General features: G+C 37.1%; 1 protein-coding gene across 14 annotated transcripts in view; it reads right to left on the minus strand.

Annotated features, from left to right (window-relative positions):
* The window catches only part of PTPRK (protein tyrosine phosphatase receptor type K), a 400,600-nt gene that overhangs the window by 25,228 nt on the left and 359,321 nt on the right, over window positions 1-16,051 (minus strand). For all 14 annotated transcript variants that reach the window (XM_056566508.1, XM_056566504.1, XM_056566511.1 and 11 more), the window contains 5 exons: window positions 13,422-13,458; window positions 11,767-11,864; window positions 11,295-11,411; window positions 7,832-7,986; window positions 6,078-6,213 (listed from right to left, as the gene is read on the minus strand). In XM_056566508.1, the coding sequence (XP_056422483.1) occupies window positions 6,078-6,213; window positions 7,832-7,986; window positions 11,295-11,411; window positions 11,767-11,864; window positions 13,422-13,458 (543 nt within the window). The remainder of the gene's footprint in view (window positions 1-6,077; window positions 6,214-7,831; window positions 7,987-11,294; window positions 11,412-11,766; window positions 11,865-13,421; window positions 13,459-16,051) is intronic.

Below are 16,051 nucleotides of genomic sequence, written 5' to 3' on the forward strand. Positions count from 1 at the left end.
ATTTATCAAAACCTGTCCAGAGGAAAAGTTGCCCAATTGCCCATAGCAACCAATCAGCTTGCTTCTTTCATTTTTAAGAAGGACTCTGCAAAATGAAAGAAGTGATCTGAGTGGTTGCTATGGGCAACTGGGCAACTTTTCCTTTGCACAGGTTTTGATAAATCTCCCCCATTCTGTTTAAAGAAGTTTTGTTGATTTTTTTTTTCTAATCTCCCTACCTATATATTTTAAAACAATCCTGAAATTTTGTTGCTTTCATTCTAACCACTAAGCTTTAAAATACGCTGACAATTCCTGTTCTGTACAGATCACTTTCCAGCAGTGTCCTCTTTATCACAGTGAAAAGGTGACAGATGAGATAAGACAAACAACTACTATCCCTGTCGAGTGACCTCTGCGGAGGTCACAGAGCCTGCCTAGAAAATGCTCCCATTCTAGAAAATGCAGTTTGTCCTAGACCAGCGTGTCTATGTCCATCTGGCATCCTGTAAAGCATTGCACTAAATGCTGTTAAATAGCTCGGGCAAGATGGTTGACCCTATAATAATGTACTTAAAATTGGTAAAAAATAAGGGTGACTTTAAGTCCCTTCTATTTTAAACTATGGATTGGGTGCAGCTCACTTCTCCTAAATAGCCGAGGTTACTGAAAATGGGCTCTAACACCCCAGGAGTATATAGAGTAAGTAGAGAACAAATGGTATTCCAGTCCTCAAGGCTATATATATATATATATACATATATATATATATATATATATATATATATATATATATATATATATATATATATACATATATACATACATACATACATATATATATATATATATATATATATATACATACATATATACATATATATATACACACACACATATACATACATATATACATATATATATATATATATACACACACACATATACATGTATATAATTAAATGATAGGAAAAAATCTCCTAAAAATGCTTATGGAGAATCAACGGGATCACAGGTGTGTGGGAGGGGAGGGAAAAAGTAAAGGCTCACCCTGCCAGGTTGTGTGCATTCCCACACAACCAGGATTTGCGTTTGATAAGATGATCCTGGTCTGCAGCCTTCCTAAAAACAGTAAGGAGATGTATAACAAACTTCGAGGAGGATAGGAATTCCGGCACTGACCAAGGAGGAGACAATGGAGCCAGGTATGTAGCGAACAGATTTAATCCAATGCGAAGCGTTTCACCGCGCTTGCACGGTTTCATCAGGCCAGATGAAACCGCGCAAGCGCTGTGAAACGCGTCGCATTGGATTAAATCTGTTCGCTACATACCTGGCTCCATTGTCTCCTCATTGGTCAGCGCCGGAATTCCTATCCTCCTCGTAGTTTGTTATACATCTCCCTATAGGGCATGCTGGGACTTCTAGTTGAAAAGTTAATCTCCGTTAGTTAAATCACCAGTAGTAGCCGTATAAACCATATATCCACTTGGTAGTGCTGTTAGTGGTATAGTTGAAGGGGTACTCCGGTGGAAATTATTATTTTTTATTTTTTTTTCAAATCAACTGGTACCAGAAAGTTAAAAAGATTTGTAAATGACTTCTATTTAAAAATCTTAATCCTTCCAGTACTTATCAGGTGCTGCATACTACAGATATACTGCAGAGAAATTTGTGATGTTCTTTCCAGTCTGACAACAGTGCTCTCTGATGACACCTCTGTCCGTGTCAGGACCTGTCCAGAGCAGGAGAGGTTTTTATGGGGATTTGCTTAAGCTGGGTTCACACCACGTTTTTGCCATACTGTTTTCAATCAGTTTTTCTAAAGAAAACCATATGGCAAAAAAACGTATGGAACCGTATGGGATAAATTAAACCGTATGCGTTTTAAAACCGTATACTGTTTTTAAAAGTGCATACAGTTCAGCCCGTTTTTATTTAAAAAAATAAAAAATAAAACATACGTTTTTGAAAATTTTATTAAAATAATTTAATTTTTATTTTTTATCTTTAGGATGCAAAAGCGCATGTGCAAAGTAAAAACCATATACGGTTTCCAGTATGGAACCGTATACATGTGCGTTTCCCATTGACATCCATGTTTAAAAAGGTATGCGGTTGCAATACGGTTTTTAACCCGGAGACAAAACTGTGGTCAACCACGGTTTTGAGTATGGGAAAAAAACTTATTGTAAGCAAACCGTACGCAACCGGATGCATACGGTTTTCAATTGTTTGTCTATGTATACGGTTTTCAATACGATTCCATATATTTTCTATAATGAAAACTTATACGGGAACTGTACTTGAAAAACGTGGTATGAACCCACCCTAATCTGGACAATTCCTGACACAGAACAGAGATGTCAGCAGAGAGCATTGTCGTCAGACTGGAAATAACTTCACAAATTTCTCTGTAGTATACAGCAGCTGATAAGTACTGGAAGGCTTCATATTCTAGAAGTATAGGTAATTTACAAATCTGTTTAACTTTCTGGCAACAGTTGATTTGAAAACCTTTGTTTTCCACTTGTTGCCACCCGTGTTTCCCTTTAATGCCAAATCAAGATAACATAAATGTATGCCCATAATTGTCAATGGCAGGCTCCTCCACTAGCCACCGGATTATATTGCATATAAGCCCGTAGTGCACAAACTAGACCTTACTTATTTTAACCCCTTAAGGGTTTTTCCTCCTCCCCTTTTAAAAATCATAACCCTTTCAATTTTGCACCTATAGACTCATATCATGGCTTTTTTTGTGCCACCAATTCTACTTTGAAATTACATCAGTCATTTTACCCAAAAATCTACGTTGAAACAAAAAAATAATACATTTTTGGCAAAAATGACACCTTCTCTTTATTCTGTAGGTCCAAACGATTAAAATTACACCCTACTTATTTTTACTTATATAGGTATGATTTTGTCTTACTTGTGGAAAAAAATCATAACTACATGCACCAAAATTTCAACGTTTAAAAATGTCCTCTTCTGACCCCTATAACAATTTTATTTTTTCTGCATACAGGGATATATGAGGGCTCATTTTTTCTTGTGCCGTGATCTGAAGTTTTTATCAGTACCATTTTAGTTTTGATCGAACTTTTTGATTGCATTTTATTCATTTTTAATGGTATAAAAAGTGACCTAAAATACTCTATTTTGGAGTTTTGAATTTTTTTTTTTTACGTGTACACCATTGACAGTGCAGTTTAATTAACAATATATTTTTATAGATCAGACATTTAAGCATGCGGCAATACCACATATATGTATATATTTTTTTTTTTACACAGTTTTTTTTAAGGGAAAAGGGGAGTGATTCAAACTTATTAGGGAAGGGGTTAAATAATATTTATAAACTTTTTTTCCCCACTTTTTTTTGCAATGTTATAGCCCCCATAGGGGACTATAACATGCAGTACATTGATTTCCTACACTGATCACTGCTATGCCATAGCATTGCATTGATCAGTGTTTTCGGCGGTCGATTGCTCAAGCCTGGATCTCAGGCTTGGGGGAAATCAATTGCTGATTGGACGCCGAGGAGGAAGGTAGGGACCCTTCTCGTGTCCTCAGCTGATCGGAACACCGCGGTGGTCCTGATGAGTCCGACTGAGCTGCCGGGATGTATTTTTATTTTACATTTTAAATGCTGGGATCAACTGTGATCAGTGGTGTCCGGTATTAGCCATGGTTCCCATTAGCTGCTGGGACCAACCTGTTATATCGCAGGAGCAGGGCATACAGGTATGCCCTGCGTTCTTAAGAGGTCAAGCAGCATTAATAGATCTTTTATTTTTATTTAATGCATTGCTTTATTTTATAATATATTTGTATATACTGGGGGCAAGTCACAAGGGCCCCGTGACTGCACCATCTAGTTTACAATAGGTTATTTTCAATAATAAATGTATATTTATTGCATACATTTAGTCTTAATTTATGGAGATTATATATTATATATATATATATATATATATATATATATATATATATTTTTTTTTTTTTTTTTTAGAGAATAGAAAAATTACAACCATCTTTTATTGATCTTGGTTTCCAATACTTTTTATATTTAGCATTTTTAGGAGATTTTTCCTTTTTTTTATTTTAGTTTGTGGACAAGCTTCGAAGAGGAGAAAGCAGGATTTCCAGGCACTGAACAGGCCAACACAGGAGTAGGTAACAAAAATAGTTAAATAGACCATCAAGCAACATGTTTGTGCTGTGAAACGTGTTGCATGATGGTCTATTAAACTACTTTTGTTACCTACTCTTGTGTTGGTCCATTCAGCGCCTGGAAAGCCTGATTCTCATCCTAAAGCTTGTCCACAATCTTTCTATTGTACTTGGGCAAAAGGGCTGCAGAAGATTTATGCTTTTTCTAATACTCTTCTCTTACTGTTGTGTATTAGCTGTACAACATAATGGGGTAAGTGCCAAAACAATAATATGCAATTCCCATTTCCTTGCTGGTTTATACTATGGAGCACTTTCTCAATGTCGCTAGACTTTTTTTGTGTCAGTGTTCTCATGACCCTACCAATTAGAAATTTACAGCATGCAATGGGTGAGACTGACCCCTTAAACAATTAGTAAATACTTAAACTGTCATCTTCTATACAGTGTGGCAAAAAAGTATTTAATCAGCCACCAATTGTGCAAGATTTCCCACCTAAAAAAAGATGAGAGGCCTGTAATTTTCATTATAGGTATACCTCAACTATGAGAGACATAATGAGAAGAAAAAATCCATAAAATAACATGGTCTGATTTTTAAAGAATGTATTTGCTAATTATGGTGGAAAATAAGTATTTGGTCACATACAAACAAGATTTCTGGCTCTCACAGACCTGTAACTTCTTTAAGAGTCTCCTCTGTCCTCCACTCATTTACCTGTATTAATGGCACCTGTTTGAACTTGTTATCAGGATAAAAGACACCTGTCCACAACCTCAAACAGTCACACTCCAAACTCCACTATGGCAAAGACCAAAGAGCTGTTGAAGGACACCAGAAACAATATTTTAGACCTGCTCAAGGCAGGGAAGACTGAATCTGCAATAGACATGCAGCTTGGTGTGAAGAAATCAACTGTGGGAGCAATTATTAGAAAATGGAAGACATACAAGACCACTGTTAATCTCCCTCGATCTGGGGCTCCACGCAAGTCACGATCTCACCCCGTGGTGTCAAAATGATAACCAGAACAGTGAGCAAAAATCCCAGAACCACACAGGGTGACCTAGTGAATGAACTGCAGAGAGCTGGGACCAAAGTAACAAAGGCTACCATCAGTAAAACACTACGCCACCAGGGACTTAAATCATGCAGTGCCAGATGTGTCCCCCTGCTTAAGCCAGTACTGTCTGAAGTTTGCTAGAGAGCAATTGGATGATCCAGAAGAGTATTGGGAGAATGTCATATGGTCACATGAAACCAAAGTACAACATTTTGATAAAAAGAAAAAAAAAAAAAACTCAACTCGTCGTGTTTGGAGGAAAAAGAATGCAGAGTTGCATCCAAAGAACACCATACCTACTGTGAAGCATGGGGGTGGAAACATTATGCTTTGGGGCTGTTTTTCTAAGGGACCAGGATGACTGATCCGTGTAAAGGAAAGAAAGAATGAATGGGGCCATGTATCGTGAGATTTTAAGTGAAAACCTCCTTCCATCAGCAAGGACATTGAATATGAAACGTGTTGAGATGAACTTTTGTTATTGACCAAATACTAATTTTCCACCATAATTTGCAAATAAATTCTTAAAAAAAAAAAAAAAAACAGACAATTTTATGGATTTTTTTTCTCATTATGTCTCTCATAGTGGAGGTATACCTATTATGAAAATGACAGGCCTCTCATCTTTTTAAGTGGGAGAATTTGCACAATTGGTGACTGACTAAATACTTTTTTGCCCCACTGTAACTGACATTTAAAATCATGAAGTATAAAACTGTAGCCATATTACCTGATTTCTAAACCATTAAAATTAGCATTTGCATTGACAAAAATGTATTAAAATAGTAAGGTACTTCATGTACTGTACTTCCAGACAGCTAAAAAAAAAAAATTTATTGGAAAGTTAATTACCTCTGTTTGGACCATGTTGATTCTTCGAGAACGTAAAGCTTTGACACAATTATAAATGTCTACAACTCCTTCACGCTCTGCCATGTCCAGCATGATATCAATAACTATGTAACAGCCAGTGCGGCCAGCGCCAGCGCTATGGAAAATGGAAAGAATGGTTTGTTAATCACACATACCAAGATACCACTGATGAACAGTATATGCTAATACTATGTATAAATTATTTTTTTTTTTTAACATAACCTAAGAAGAAAATGACTTTCCTATGTAAGTTGTTAGGGAGTAAGAAATAAAATAAAATCAACAGGCAAAAAAAAAAACACCATTTACTGGTGGGACATAGGTCAGATGGAATTAAAGAATCCTGGGTAACTATAAACTGTTGAAGTGGAAAGAATGTTCTAAAGGTTATAAATACACAGCAGGAAAAAGCTAATGTCCAACGATGAGAACTTTGCAAGAGATTTTCAATATATAAACTTGCTTTGAATTTCCATTCCCAGCCATTGTCTCTGAATCTTATATCTAAAACTGAGGCCACATTGAGTAGGTAAGACTACCATTTTTATTAAAACAGTCATCTTAAGTAACCCGTTGGCAAGGTTAAAGATAATTCCACAGATGTTCTTCTCCACAGGGAACACTGTGGTTGAAAGCATTGAATCTTAACTTTTTAACAATAGATATACTTATGCGGCTCATTGAACCTTTATATAAAAAATATAAACAACTAGAAATGTTTACCAATAGGCAATGAGCAGACTTTGGAGCTGTGGACCAAATACTGAAGGGGCGCCTATTTTTCTCAACTGAGATACAGAAAATTTAGACAAAGTCTAGCATAGCAAGATAATCGATTGAGGTAATAGGTGGACTATATGGTAGAGAATGGGTTACATCCCAAGTAACCAAATGCATCCCCTGTTCTCATTAGTAGGTCTAGCACAGGTCCACGTTCTGGCTCTCTAGCCTGCCTCAGCATTCAATCATGGAAGATCAATACCTAGAGGTTTTCAGCACAGCTATTTGTTTACACTTCACAGCCGTCTGAATAAAACAAGAGGAGAAGCACATTCGACAGTCTGATTTATTAGAAGTGCATTCTCTATCCCGTTCTTTCAGGAAAATGTAAGTAACCACACTGCTCTGAGTTATTTAAAGCAGCCAACTCAATGTCTCAAAATGACACTGGTATTTAGGTAAACATGGAGCAGTGAACGTTTCACATCTAAAAGCATAGCAGAAGATCTACATTGTTGGAAGGGACTGATTTAACTTTCAACTTTACAGCAAAGGCAGCAAATGAGCCCAGCAAAATACATTAACATAAAGATGTCCTGCTAGTAAACATCCTTGTCTTAAAGTTTGCAAAGTCACAGTGAATGGAAATGTTACAAGAAAAGTTCTTGCTTGTTTTCATGTAGTGTGAGTTAACCCTCCTGCTTCAATTAACTTTGCACTTTTTTTTTGCTACTTCCAATCATGTTTTTCTGTCTTACAAAAAAATTAATAATTAAAAAAAAAACACCCAAATGACTCAGTATCAGTAAAATTCTATGCCTACTACTCTTGATATGCAGAATGTGCAAGAAATTATAACTGGAAATTGAAACAAGAATTTTCGGCAATTGTACTGAAAGCTACAAATTAAATGCAAATTTACTTGCATGTATTCTGGTGCTATGCTTTGTTTTTCACATGAAACATTGAAATGTAAAAATCCATGCATATCCATGATTTTTTCAAATACTAACCTGCAATGAACCACAATGGGACCAGCACTTGGAGGGTTGGACAGTTTGACTCTTCTAATAAAGGACAATAGCCCAGTGGCATGGTACGGTACTCCATGGTCAGGCCAACCAGTAAAATGGAACTGTTTTACTTCCCTGATTTCATTATATCCTCTCTGGAAATAAACATTTATATATTGCTTTCATTTATATGTTGTCAGGGTTGACATATACAGCAGAAAAGGTCAACTACATATTTCCACACCAAAGATAGTAAAAGATATATACTTTCAAGAAGATGGTGCAGTTAGTACATGTATTACTGCATTTATTTCACTCAGAGCGCACCAGCATTTCACCGAGTCCTGAGTTATAGCATCAGGAAGCGGGTTGATGGCAAATGATTGCTTTATTCCAGGATATTTTATAGTGCTATCAAGTTATCAATTTCCACCAAACCACTATCTGCAAGATAAAGAATCTACCTTTGCTGCTTTGCTTCGCTGCACTACAAGCAACAAATGTCCACAAAGCAGTAAACAAATAATTTATCAGCAAAAAGGTAAAAATCCAGAAGTCACTACACCTGGCAGACAGATCAGGAAGCTACAAGAGCAGTTATATTTTTCACTAGTGATTTATTACAGTAAAATAGCTAAGGTTGCATACATCCAATTCCACAATATGACACTCATCACAACACAAAAAATTTTAGACAAACTGCATCTCATTGTAATAATACAATTTACCAAAATCTTTTTCATCTAATTAAGCTGATATCAATGTACAACTGTAGAGCTGGTAACTACACCTATATGGGTCTGTACAGAGGGAATATTAACTATTGTACAGTGGTTTTATTCAGTAACATTTCTCTTATTTAGTATTTATGTGATTATGATTTGGTTGTTCTTCTCCCTTGTATACTTATGGTATCTCTGGCAACTTTGGCATCCATAAACTGGGCTTTAAATCATGAAAAAGGGAATGGTGATATTTGCTATGCTGTTTGTACTGCTGTATGACTTACTATTTTATCATATGCAGCAATGAATGTTTAATGAATGTTATTTTGGTTGGGGGAGGGGTCAAAATGTTCAAATATTTAGGATAGCTGTAGAACTGTTTGCAACAATCCTGCCAATTTAATAGCTATACCATTATGCTATATATTGATTTCTAAGGATGTGATCGCATCCCATTGTGATCAGAAAAGACTCCAAAAAGTCTATAGCAGAGAGTCATAATACAGTCTTGTGTATATGGTCAATACACAGTATCCTTTGAATACCTGGCAGTATCTTCTAATGTAATTTAAAGGTTATGGACACCTTTAAAAAAGATCTTTTAAATTCTTGTTATGGTACAAAAACACGTCATTCTTATTAAGATTGCTTTCTGTGTTATAGCCTCTCTAATGCCCTGTTGCCTGTTAAGACGGTCAGGTCAAAAATAAATAAATAAAAAATAAATAAATAAAAAAAAGGAAAAAAACGCAGTTAAGAAGCCTAAAAATAGCCTACCTAATGAACTTTCTGGATAATAGAAAATTTGAGAGGGTGTAGAACAGAGTAAAAAAAGTGCTGTAGAAAGTACAAAATAAAAATGATTTTCAAAGGTATCCATAGCCTGCCTTTAAAGGAAATTATAGAGTAGTCTTGTAACTGTATTGAAATATCAAGAACATTTTCCAGTGAAAAATGTTATTCAGTTTTCACATAATAATAATAAAAGTGGTTCAAGACAATTAGTGAACACAAAGTCGCTCAATCTGCAGCCAAGGATAGAGTCAGGTGGTTAACCCTGATCTTATCCCTATCTGATATGCCTGCCTGTCAAAACTGTAGGTCCCCTGTCCTAATGACCTGGGCCTACACCGGAACCTCCTAGTTGACCCTTGGCTAGGTTGGGGATATAGATATTAGATATGGTATACAGGTATGATTGGCTGCAGGTAAATACCCCTAAATCATCAAATATCAATACAGATGCACAGATTTGATTATATAGGAGACAATAACATGTGGTGGATAAAGTAGCAATATGCACCCGTGGGTGTTACCCAGGGGTGTAGCACAGTATTCATACATAAGACACGAATAAATGTCTGCATAACTTAGGATGTCATTATGCATATATGAGTAATACCATACACACCCATTAGGAAGGACTTGAGAACCAAAATTGTGGAAAAATATCAACAATCTCAAGGTTACAAGCCCATCTCCAGAGATCTAGATTTGCCTTTGTCCACAGTTTGCAACATTATCAAGAAGTTTGCAACCAATAGCATTGTAGCTAATCTCCCTAGGCGTGGACGGAAGAAAAAAATTGATGAAAGGTGTCATCGAAGGATAGTCCAGATGGTGGATAAGCAGCCCCAAACAAGTTCCAAAGATATTCAAGCTGTCCTGCAGGCTTAGGGAGCATCAGTGTCAGCGCGAACTATCCATCAACATTTAAATGAAATTAAACTCTATGGGAGGAGAGCCAGGAGGATCCCACTGCTGACACAGAGACATATAATAGCAAGACTACATTTTGCCAAAATGAACTTGAGTGAGCCAAAATCCTTCTGGGAAAACGTCTTGTGAACAGATGAGACCAAGATAGAGCTTTTTGGTAAAGCACATCATTCTACTGTTTACCAAAAACGGAATGAGGCCTACAAAGAAAAGAACACAGTACTCACAGTGAAATATGGTGAAGGTTCAATTATGTTTTGGGGTTGTACTGCTGCCTCTGGCACTGGGTGCCTTGAATGTGTGCAAGGCATCATGAAATCTGAGGATTACCAGCACTGTACAGCCCAGTGTCAGAAAGCTTGGTTTGCGTCCGAGATCTTGGGTAAGTAGGACAATGACCCCAAGCATTCATCAAAAAGCACCCAGAAATTTATGGCAACAAACTGCTGGAGAGTGCTGAAGTAGCCAGCAATGACTCCAGATCTAAATCCCATTGAACACCTGTGGAGAGATCTTAAAATTGCTGTTGGGAAAAGGTGTCCTTCCAATAATAGAGACCTGGAGTTGTTTGCAAAGGAAGAGTGGTCCAATATTCCGGCTGAGAGGTGTAAGAAGCTTATTGATGGTTATAGGAAGGTACTGATTTCAGTAATTTTTTTCCAAAGGGTGTGCAACCAAATATTAAGTTAAGGGTGCCAATAATTTTGTCCAGGCCATTTTTGGAGTTTAGTGTGACATTATGTCCAATTTGTTTTTTTTCCACCCTTTTTTGGTTTAGTTCCAATACACATAAAGGGAATAAACATGTGTATAGCAAAAGATGTGTTACTGCAATCCTTTTCTGTGAGAAATACTTAATTTTCTTGAAAAATTTCAGGGGTGCCAACATTTACGGCCATGACTGTGTGTGTGTATAAATATATTTGTTCGACAACTGTTACAACAAGCTGAAATAGTCACAATGAATCTGGTCAGGTGAGATAGATACACAGTTTAAGAAAACATTTGCAAGTATTTACCCTTTCAAGAGTGAATGTTCGGATCACATACTCCGCAAGTGGTTCCATTTCTACACATGTCACTTTAAAATCTGCATAGACTTCAGTGTCATCAGGCCAGTACTTGTAACATTTGACCTGTAACCACATGAAAAAACAGTTTAATGGTATTCTAGAGAGCCAGACCTTTGATTAAAATATTTGAAATGCTTTATCATATCACCAACAGTTCTTATTCAAAGAGTACCATGCATAAGTAAAGTTCAGACCCAGAGGAATATCTTGCAAAACTGACACAAACCTTCAGCGAAATCCACAACACGCCAAATGTGAATGGAGATTTGTAAAACCCCATTTGCAACATCAGACTGTATTTTGTTGCAGATTTTCGGCGAATAACTATTCCGGTGTGTCTGAACATACTTTAAGTGAGACTGAGTCAAAGTTAGTAGAAACACATTGACCAAAATAAGTCAGAAGTGAATATTCTTACCCTGCCAACTTCTACTAGATTTGTAACCATTACAATGCAGGCAGACTGTTCTTGCCAAATCATTCTCCAAAAATCATACACTGTTTCATGAACTGGACCTGAAAACGACAAAGTAAATTGGGTTTAGGATAGTGAAAATCAGTATTTCTAAAAATACATACTGAATTTAGCAACCATTTTTCTATAGCACCAACATACTCTGCAGCTCTGTATAGAGATAGGCATCCCTTACATCAGTCCCTGACATTATTGGGACAATCATCATCCAAATCATCATTCAAATCAACTTTGGTATATTTATGGATTGTAAAAAAAAAATAAAAAAAAAATAGCACCCAGGGATGTAAGGCAACAAATACCAATGTTTTACCCTGGTTAGTGCAATCTGGATGCCATTCTAAGTTTTTGTTTTAACCCCTTCCCTCTTTGGCAATTATTCATTTTTGCACTTATGTTTTTTCCTCCTCACCTTCTAAAAATCATAACACTTTCAATTATCCACCTAAAAATCCATATGAGGGCTTGATCTTTGTGTCAACAATTTTACTTTGTAATACCATTAATAATTTCACCACAAAATCTATGGCAAAACCAGAAAAAAAAATGTGTAAAAAAATAAAAAAATTAAAATAAAGCAATTTGGTAAATTTTAGCAGCATCAGTCTCTACGCAGTGCAGTTTTCGGTAAAAATTGCACCTTATATTTATTCTGTAGGTCCATACGGTCGCAAGGATACCAAATTTATATAGGTTTGATTTTATTTTACTACAAAAAAAAAAAAAAAAAACTACATGCACCAAAATTTATACCGGTAAGTTGAAAAATTTCCTATTCTGACCACTATAACTTTATTATTTTTCCGTATAAGGGGCGGTATTAAGGCTCATTTTTTGCGCCGTGATCTGAAGTTAATATCGGTAACATTTTTGTTTTGATTAGACTTTTTGTTCACTTTTTATATCATAAAATTTTTTTATAAAAAGTGAACAAAAATATGCTATTTTGGAATTTGGATTTTTTTTTACGTGTACGCCGTTGACAGTGTAGTTTAATTATAGTGTGGACATTTACACACCCGGTGATATCACATATGTTAATTTTTATTTACAGGTTTTTGTTTTTAATGGGAAAAAGGGGGTGATTGATCAGTGTTGTCGCCGCTCGACGGCTCCTGCCTGGATCTCAGGCACGGAGCAGTCATTCGGCGATCGGACAGTGAAGAGGCAGGTAGGTATCCTCCTCGTGTCCTGCAAGCTGTTCGGGATGCCGCGATTTCCCCGTGGTGGTCCGGAACAGCACCACTGAGCTAACCAGCAATGTTTAATTTTAGACTCTGCGATCAAGTTTGATCGCTGCGTCTTCAGGGTTAATGCCGAACATCAGCCCGACTGACAATGTCCGGCATCAGCCGTGGGTCCTGGTTGCCTATAGCATCCGGGACCCACTGGGTATGATGTGCGCTCACCTGCTGAGAGATCGTCATGCGTCAGGAGCCGAAAATGGACGTTAATGAACGTCCATTTGCGGCAAGGGGTTAAAAGGAAGGGGGGAATTTTGAAGGTTCATTCAAGACATGAGCAGCACCAGAAATGATTGTCAACTATTGATATTTATTAGATTGAACATATCGGTAAAGAAAAGCTGATTCTCTTACCTTGGGTGGCAATGTAGTGACTTGGCCTCTGGTATCCCTGAAACAACATGCAAATAACTTGTTCACTTTCTGTAATTTACTTTTGTCATCACTTGAACGAGCAACTGTATCAAGACCATGAGCAGGAGATTTTAGGAAGTAATAAAAATAAATTCACACATTTTACAGTGATTGCCAACTGTATATATAAAAGTACAATAAAGTTGTAAAACACTGCATATAAAATGTACAGGTTCTCCTTTTAACTTTAAAGGGAAACTGACAGACGGTTCACCAGCACTAAATTCAATACACAGTTATAGTGAGGGTAAACCAGATTCCAATGAGGTATTATTGACAGGGATCCACAGTCCCATTGCAGAGATACCTGTTGTATTAGACTCAATTGCTATAAGTGGGCTTTGTTTAATGGAGATGGGACCAGGCATGCTGGGTATGCAGAGTATTGCTTCCATTTCGCAAAGCCGGCTAATAACAAAAGAGGCTAATACAATCGGTATCTCCAGAACCGGACACAGGTAAGTGATAACCTGTTGTAATCCGATTCACTAAACCCAATACACAGGGTTATAGTGTGGGTGAACCTGCCGTTAGTTTCCCTTTAATAGGGCTTTTGTTGCAGGTGCAACAAAATATCTGGAGAAATAACAGGTCCTCTAACAAGTCTGTTAATTGGTCATAGCAAGTGGACTGATCATTTTTGCATTTTCTACTATATGCTTCTTTAAGGGAGTGCATGCATACCACATTTAAAAGAGTACTATAACCTAAAAGGCAATAAATAATAAATGTAAGCCTTTGACTTTTGTAAAACTCTGTTTAAAGGTGCGTTCCCACACTGTGTATACGCAGCGTATTTCACGCTGCTAAAAATTTACGGCAGCAGCGGGAAATACGCTGCGTATTCCTTGCTCACTATACACACTGGGCTTTCCGGTGGCAGCCCTATGTGTGCAGTGAGTTTTGGAGGCAGAGCCGTGCATCACAGTCACACCGTCACACGGCTCCGCCTCTAAAACTCACTAAACGCATAGGGCTGCCGCCAGAAAACCCTGTGTGTATAGTGAGCAAGGAATACGCAGCGTATTTCCCGCTGCTGCCGTAAATTTTGCGCAGCATAAAATATGCTGTGTATACGCCATGTGGGAACGCACCCTAAAACTTTATTTGCTATAATTGTTTAGAGGTTTTCTGGAATTTTAATATTAATGGCCTATAATTGGCATTGGCCATCAATACCCCAACAATACCCCAAACACACACATTGATCAGCTGATTTAAGTGACCACTGTTGCCTTGTGACTGTGCCTAGGTACTACTGCTCTCTGCAGTTCAGTCTCATGCAAGTTAATGGGATTAAGACATTAAAACACACGTACAGAAATGTTACTGGTAAAAAACAAAACAATAAAAGTTGTATTTGCCAGAACATGACAGCCCCTTTAATCAGCTCATCAGTTATATTCATATATCAAGTTATATTCATAGACAGGTCAGTAAGGTTAAGTTTCCCCCTTTTTTTCCTGTCAGTTTTTGGAAAGCTGCCACTGCAGTTTTTGAGCCAAAGTCAGAAGTGGATCCATAAGGGAGGAGAAGTGTAAGTTCTTCCTTTATATGTCCTATTCCTTTTGAATACATTTCTTGCTTTAGCTCAAAAACTGCAGTGGCAGTTTTCCAAAAACTGACAGGAAAAAAAAAACAAGTGGAAAATTAGCTTAAGAATAAAAAAACTAAATAAAATCTAACAATCTAAATACTTTTTAAGTATTTATTTCCCTTCTGGAGCACTCGCTGGAAACACTACCACCATTCAGGTACCGGTAATTGCTCTCTCATCTGAGACTTATCAGAATGTAGCTGTGCAAATTTACATGAAGTAATAGTTGCCTACTTGGTAATGAGAGGCTTTCAGTTACATAAAATTAACTAAAAACACCATATATACGAGAAAAAACAACATAGAGCTACATGCAGGCAAGACGATGTTATCTCAACAGGGACATTTTCAAGGAAAGCAGCACTAAATCAGCTGCAAAGTCACAAACTAGCCACTCGAGCAAGGCGTGACACACTTCTAATATACATCACACATTGAGGACACCAATGGCTGTAAACAGGTTTTATCACAGTTTATGTGGTTCTACATATCAAATATGATGTGTAGACAAGGGTGTTTGGGGAATTCAACTCATTTATTTTAGATAATCTTTTAGAAGAATATATTATGTGAAAAAGTAAAACCTCTCTCAAACTTTGGTGTCCCATAAAGGGTAAGTGCTGATAGGAGTTCAATCAAGCAACTAGTGTAAAACTGAAAGCCTCTCCCCTAGAGCCTTTATTGAAGTTCAGGCACACACTGTTTTCCTACTGGATTGTAAAGAGGTATTTCATGCTTGCCCTTTAAGCAGGGCCTGCCCTCTCAGCCATTAATTTGTCTGCAATGGGGCACCCATTCAGCCAGTGACTGACCTAGCCAGCAGGTCCTGCTCCAAGCACTCATCTCAGAAGCAGAATAGCAGGCTGTAGATGGGAGACCAGATAAAAGCTAACAGGAGTTGCAGGGAATCGGGGCAAGATAAGAATTTTCTTCTTCTCCTCCTGTCCAAACAGCATTTTTTTTAAAGAAAAGG

The sequence above is a fragment of the Hyla sarda genome, chromosome 3 (genome assembly GCF_029499605.1).
Source record: "Hyla sarda isolate aHylSar1 chromosome 3, aHylSar1.hap1, whole genome shotgun sequence".
Lineage (NCBI taxonomy): Eukaryota > Metazoa > Chordata > Amphibia > Anura > Hylidae > Hyla > Hyla sarda.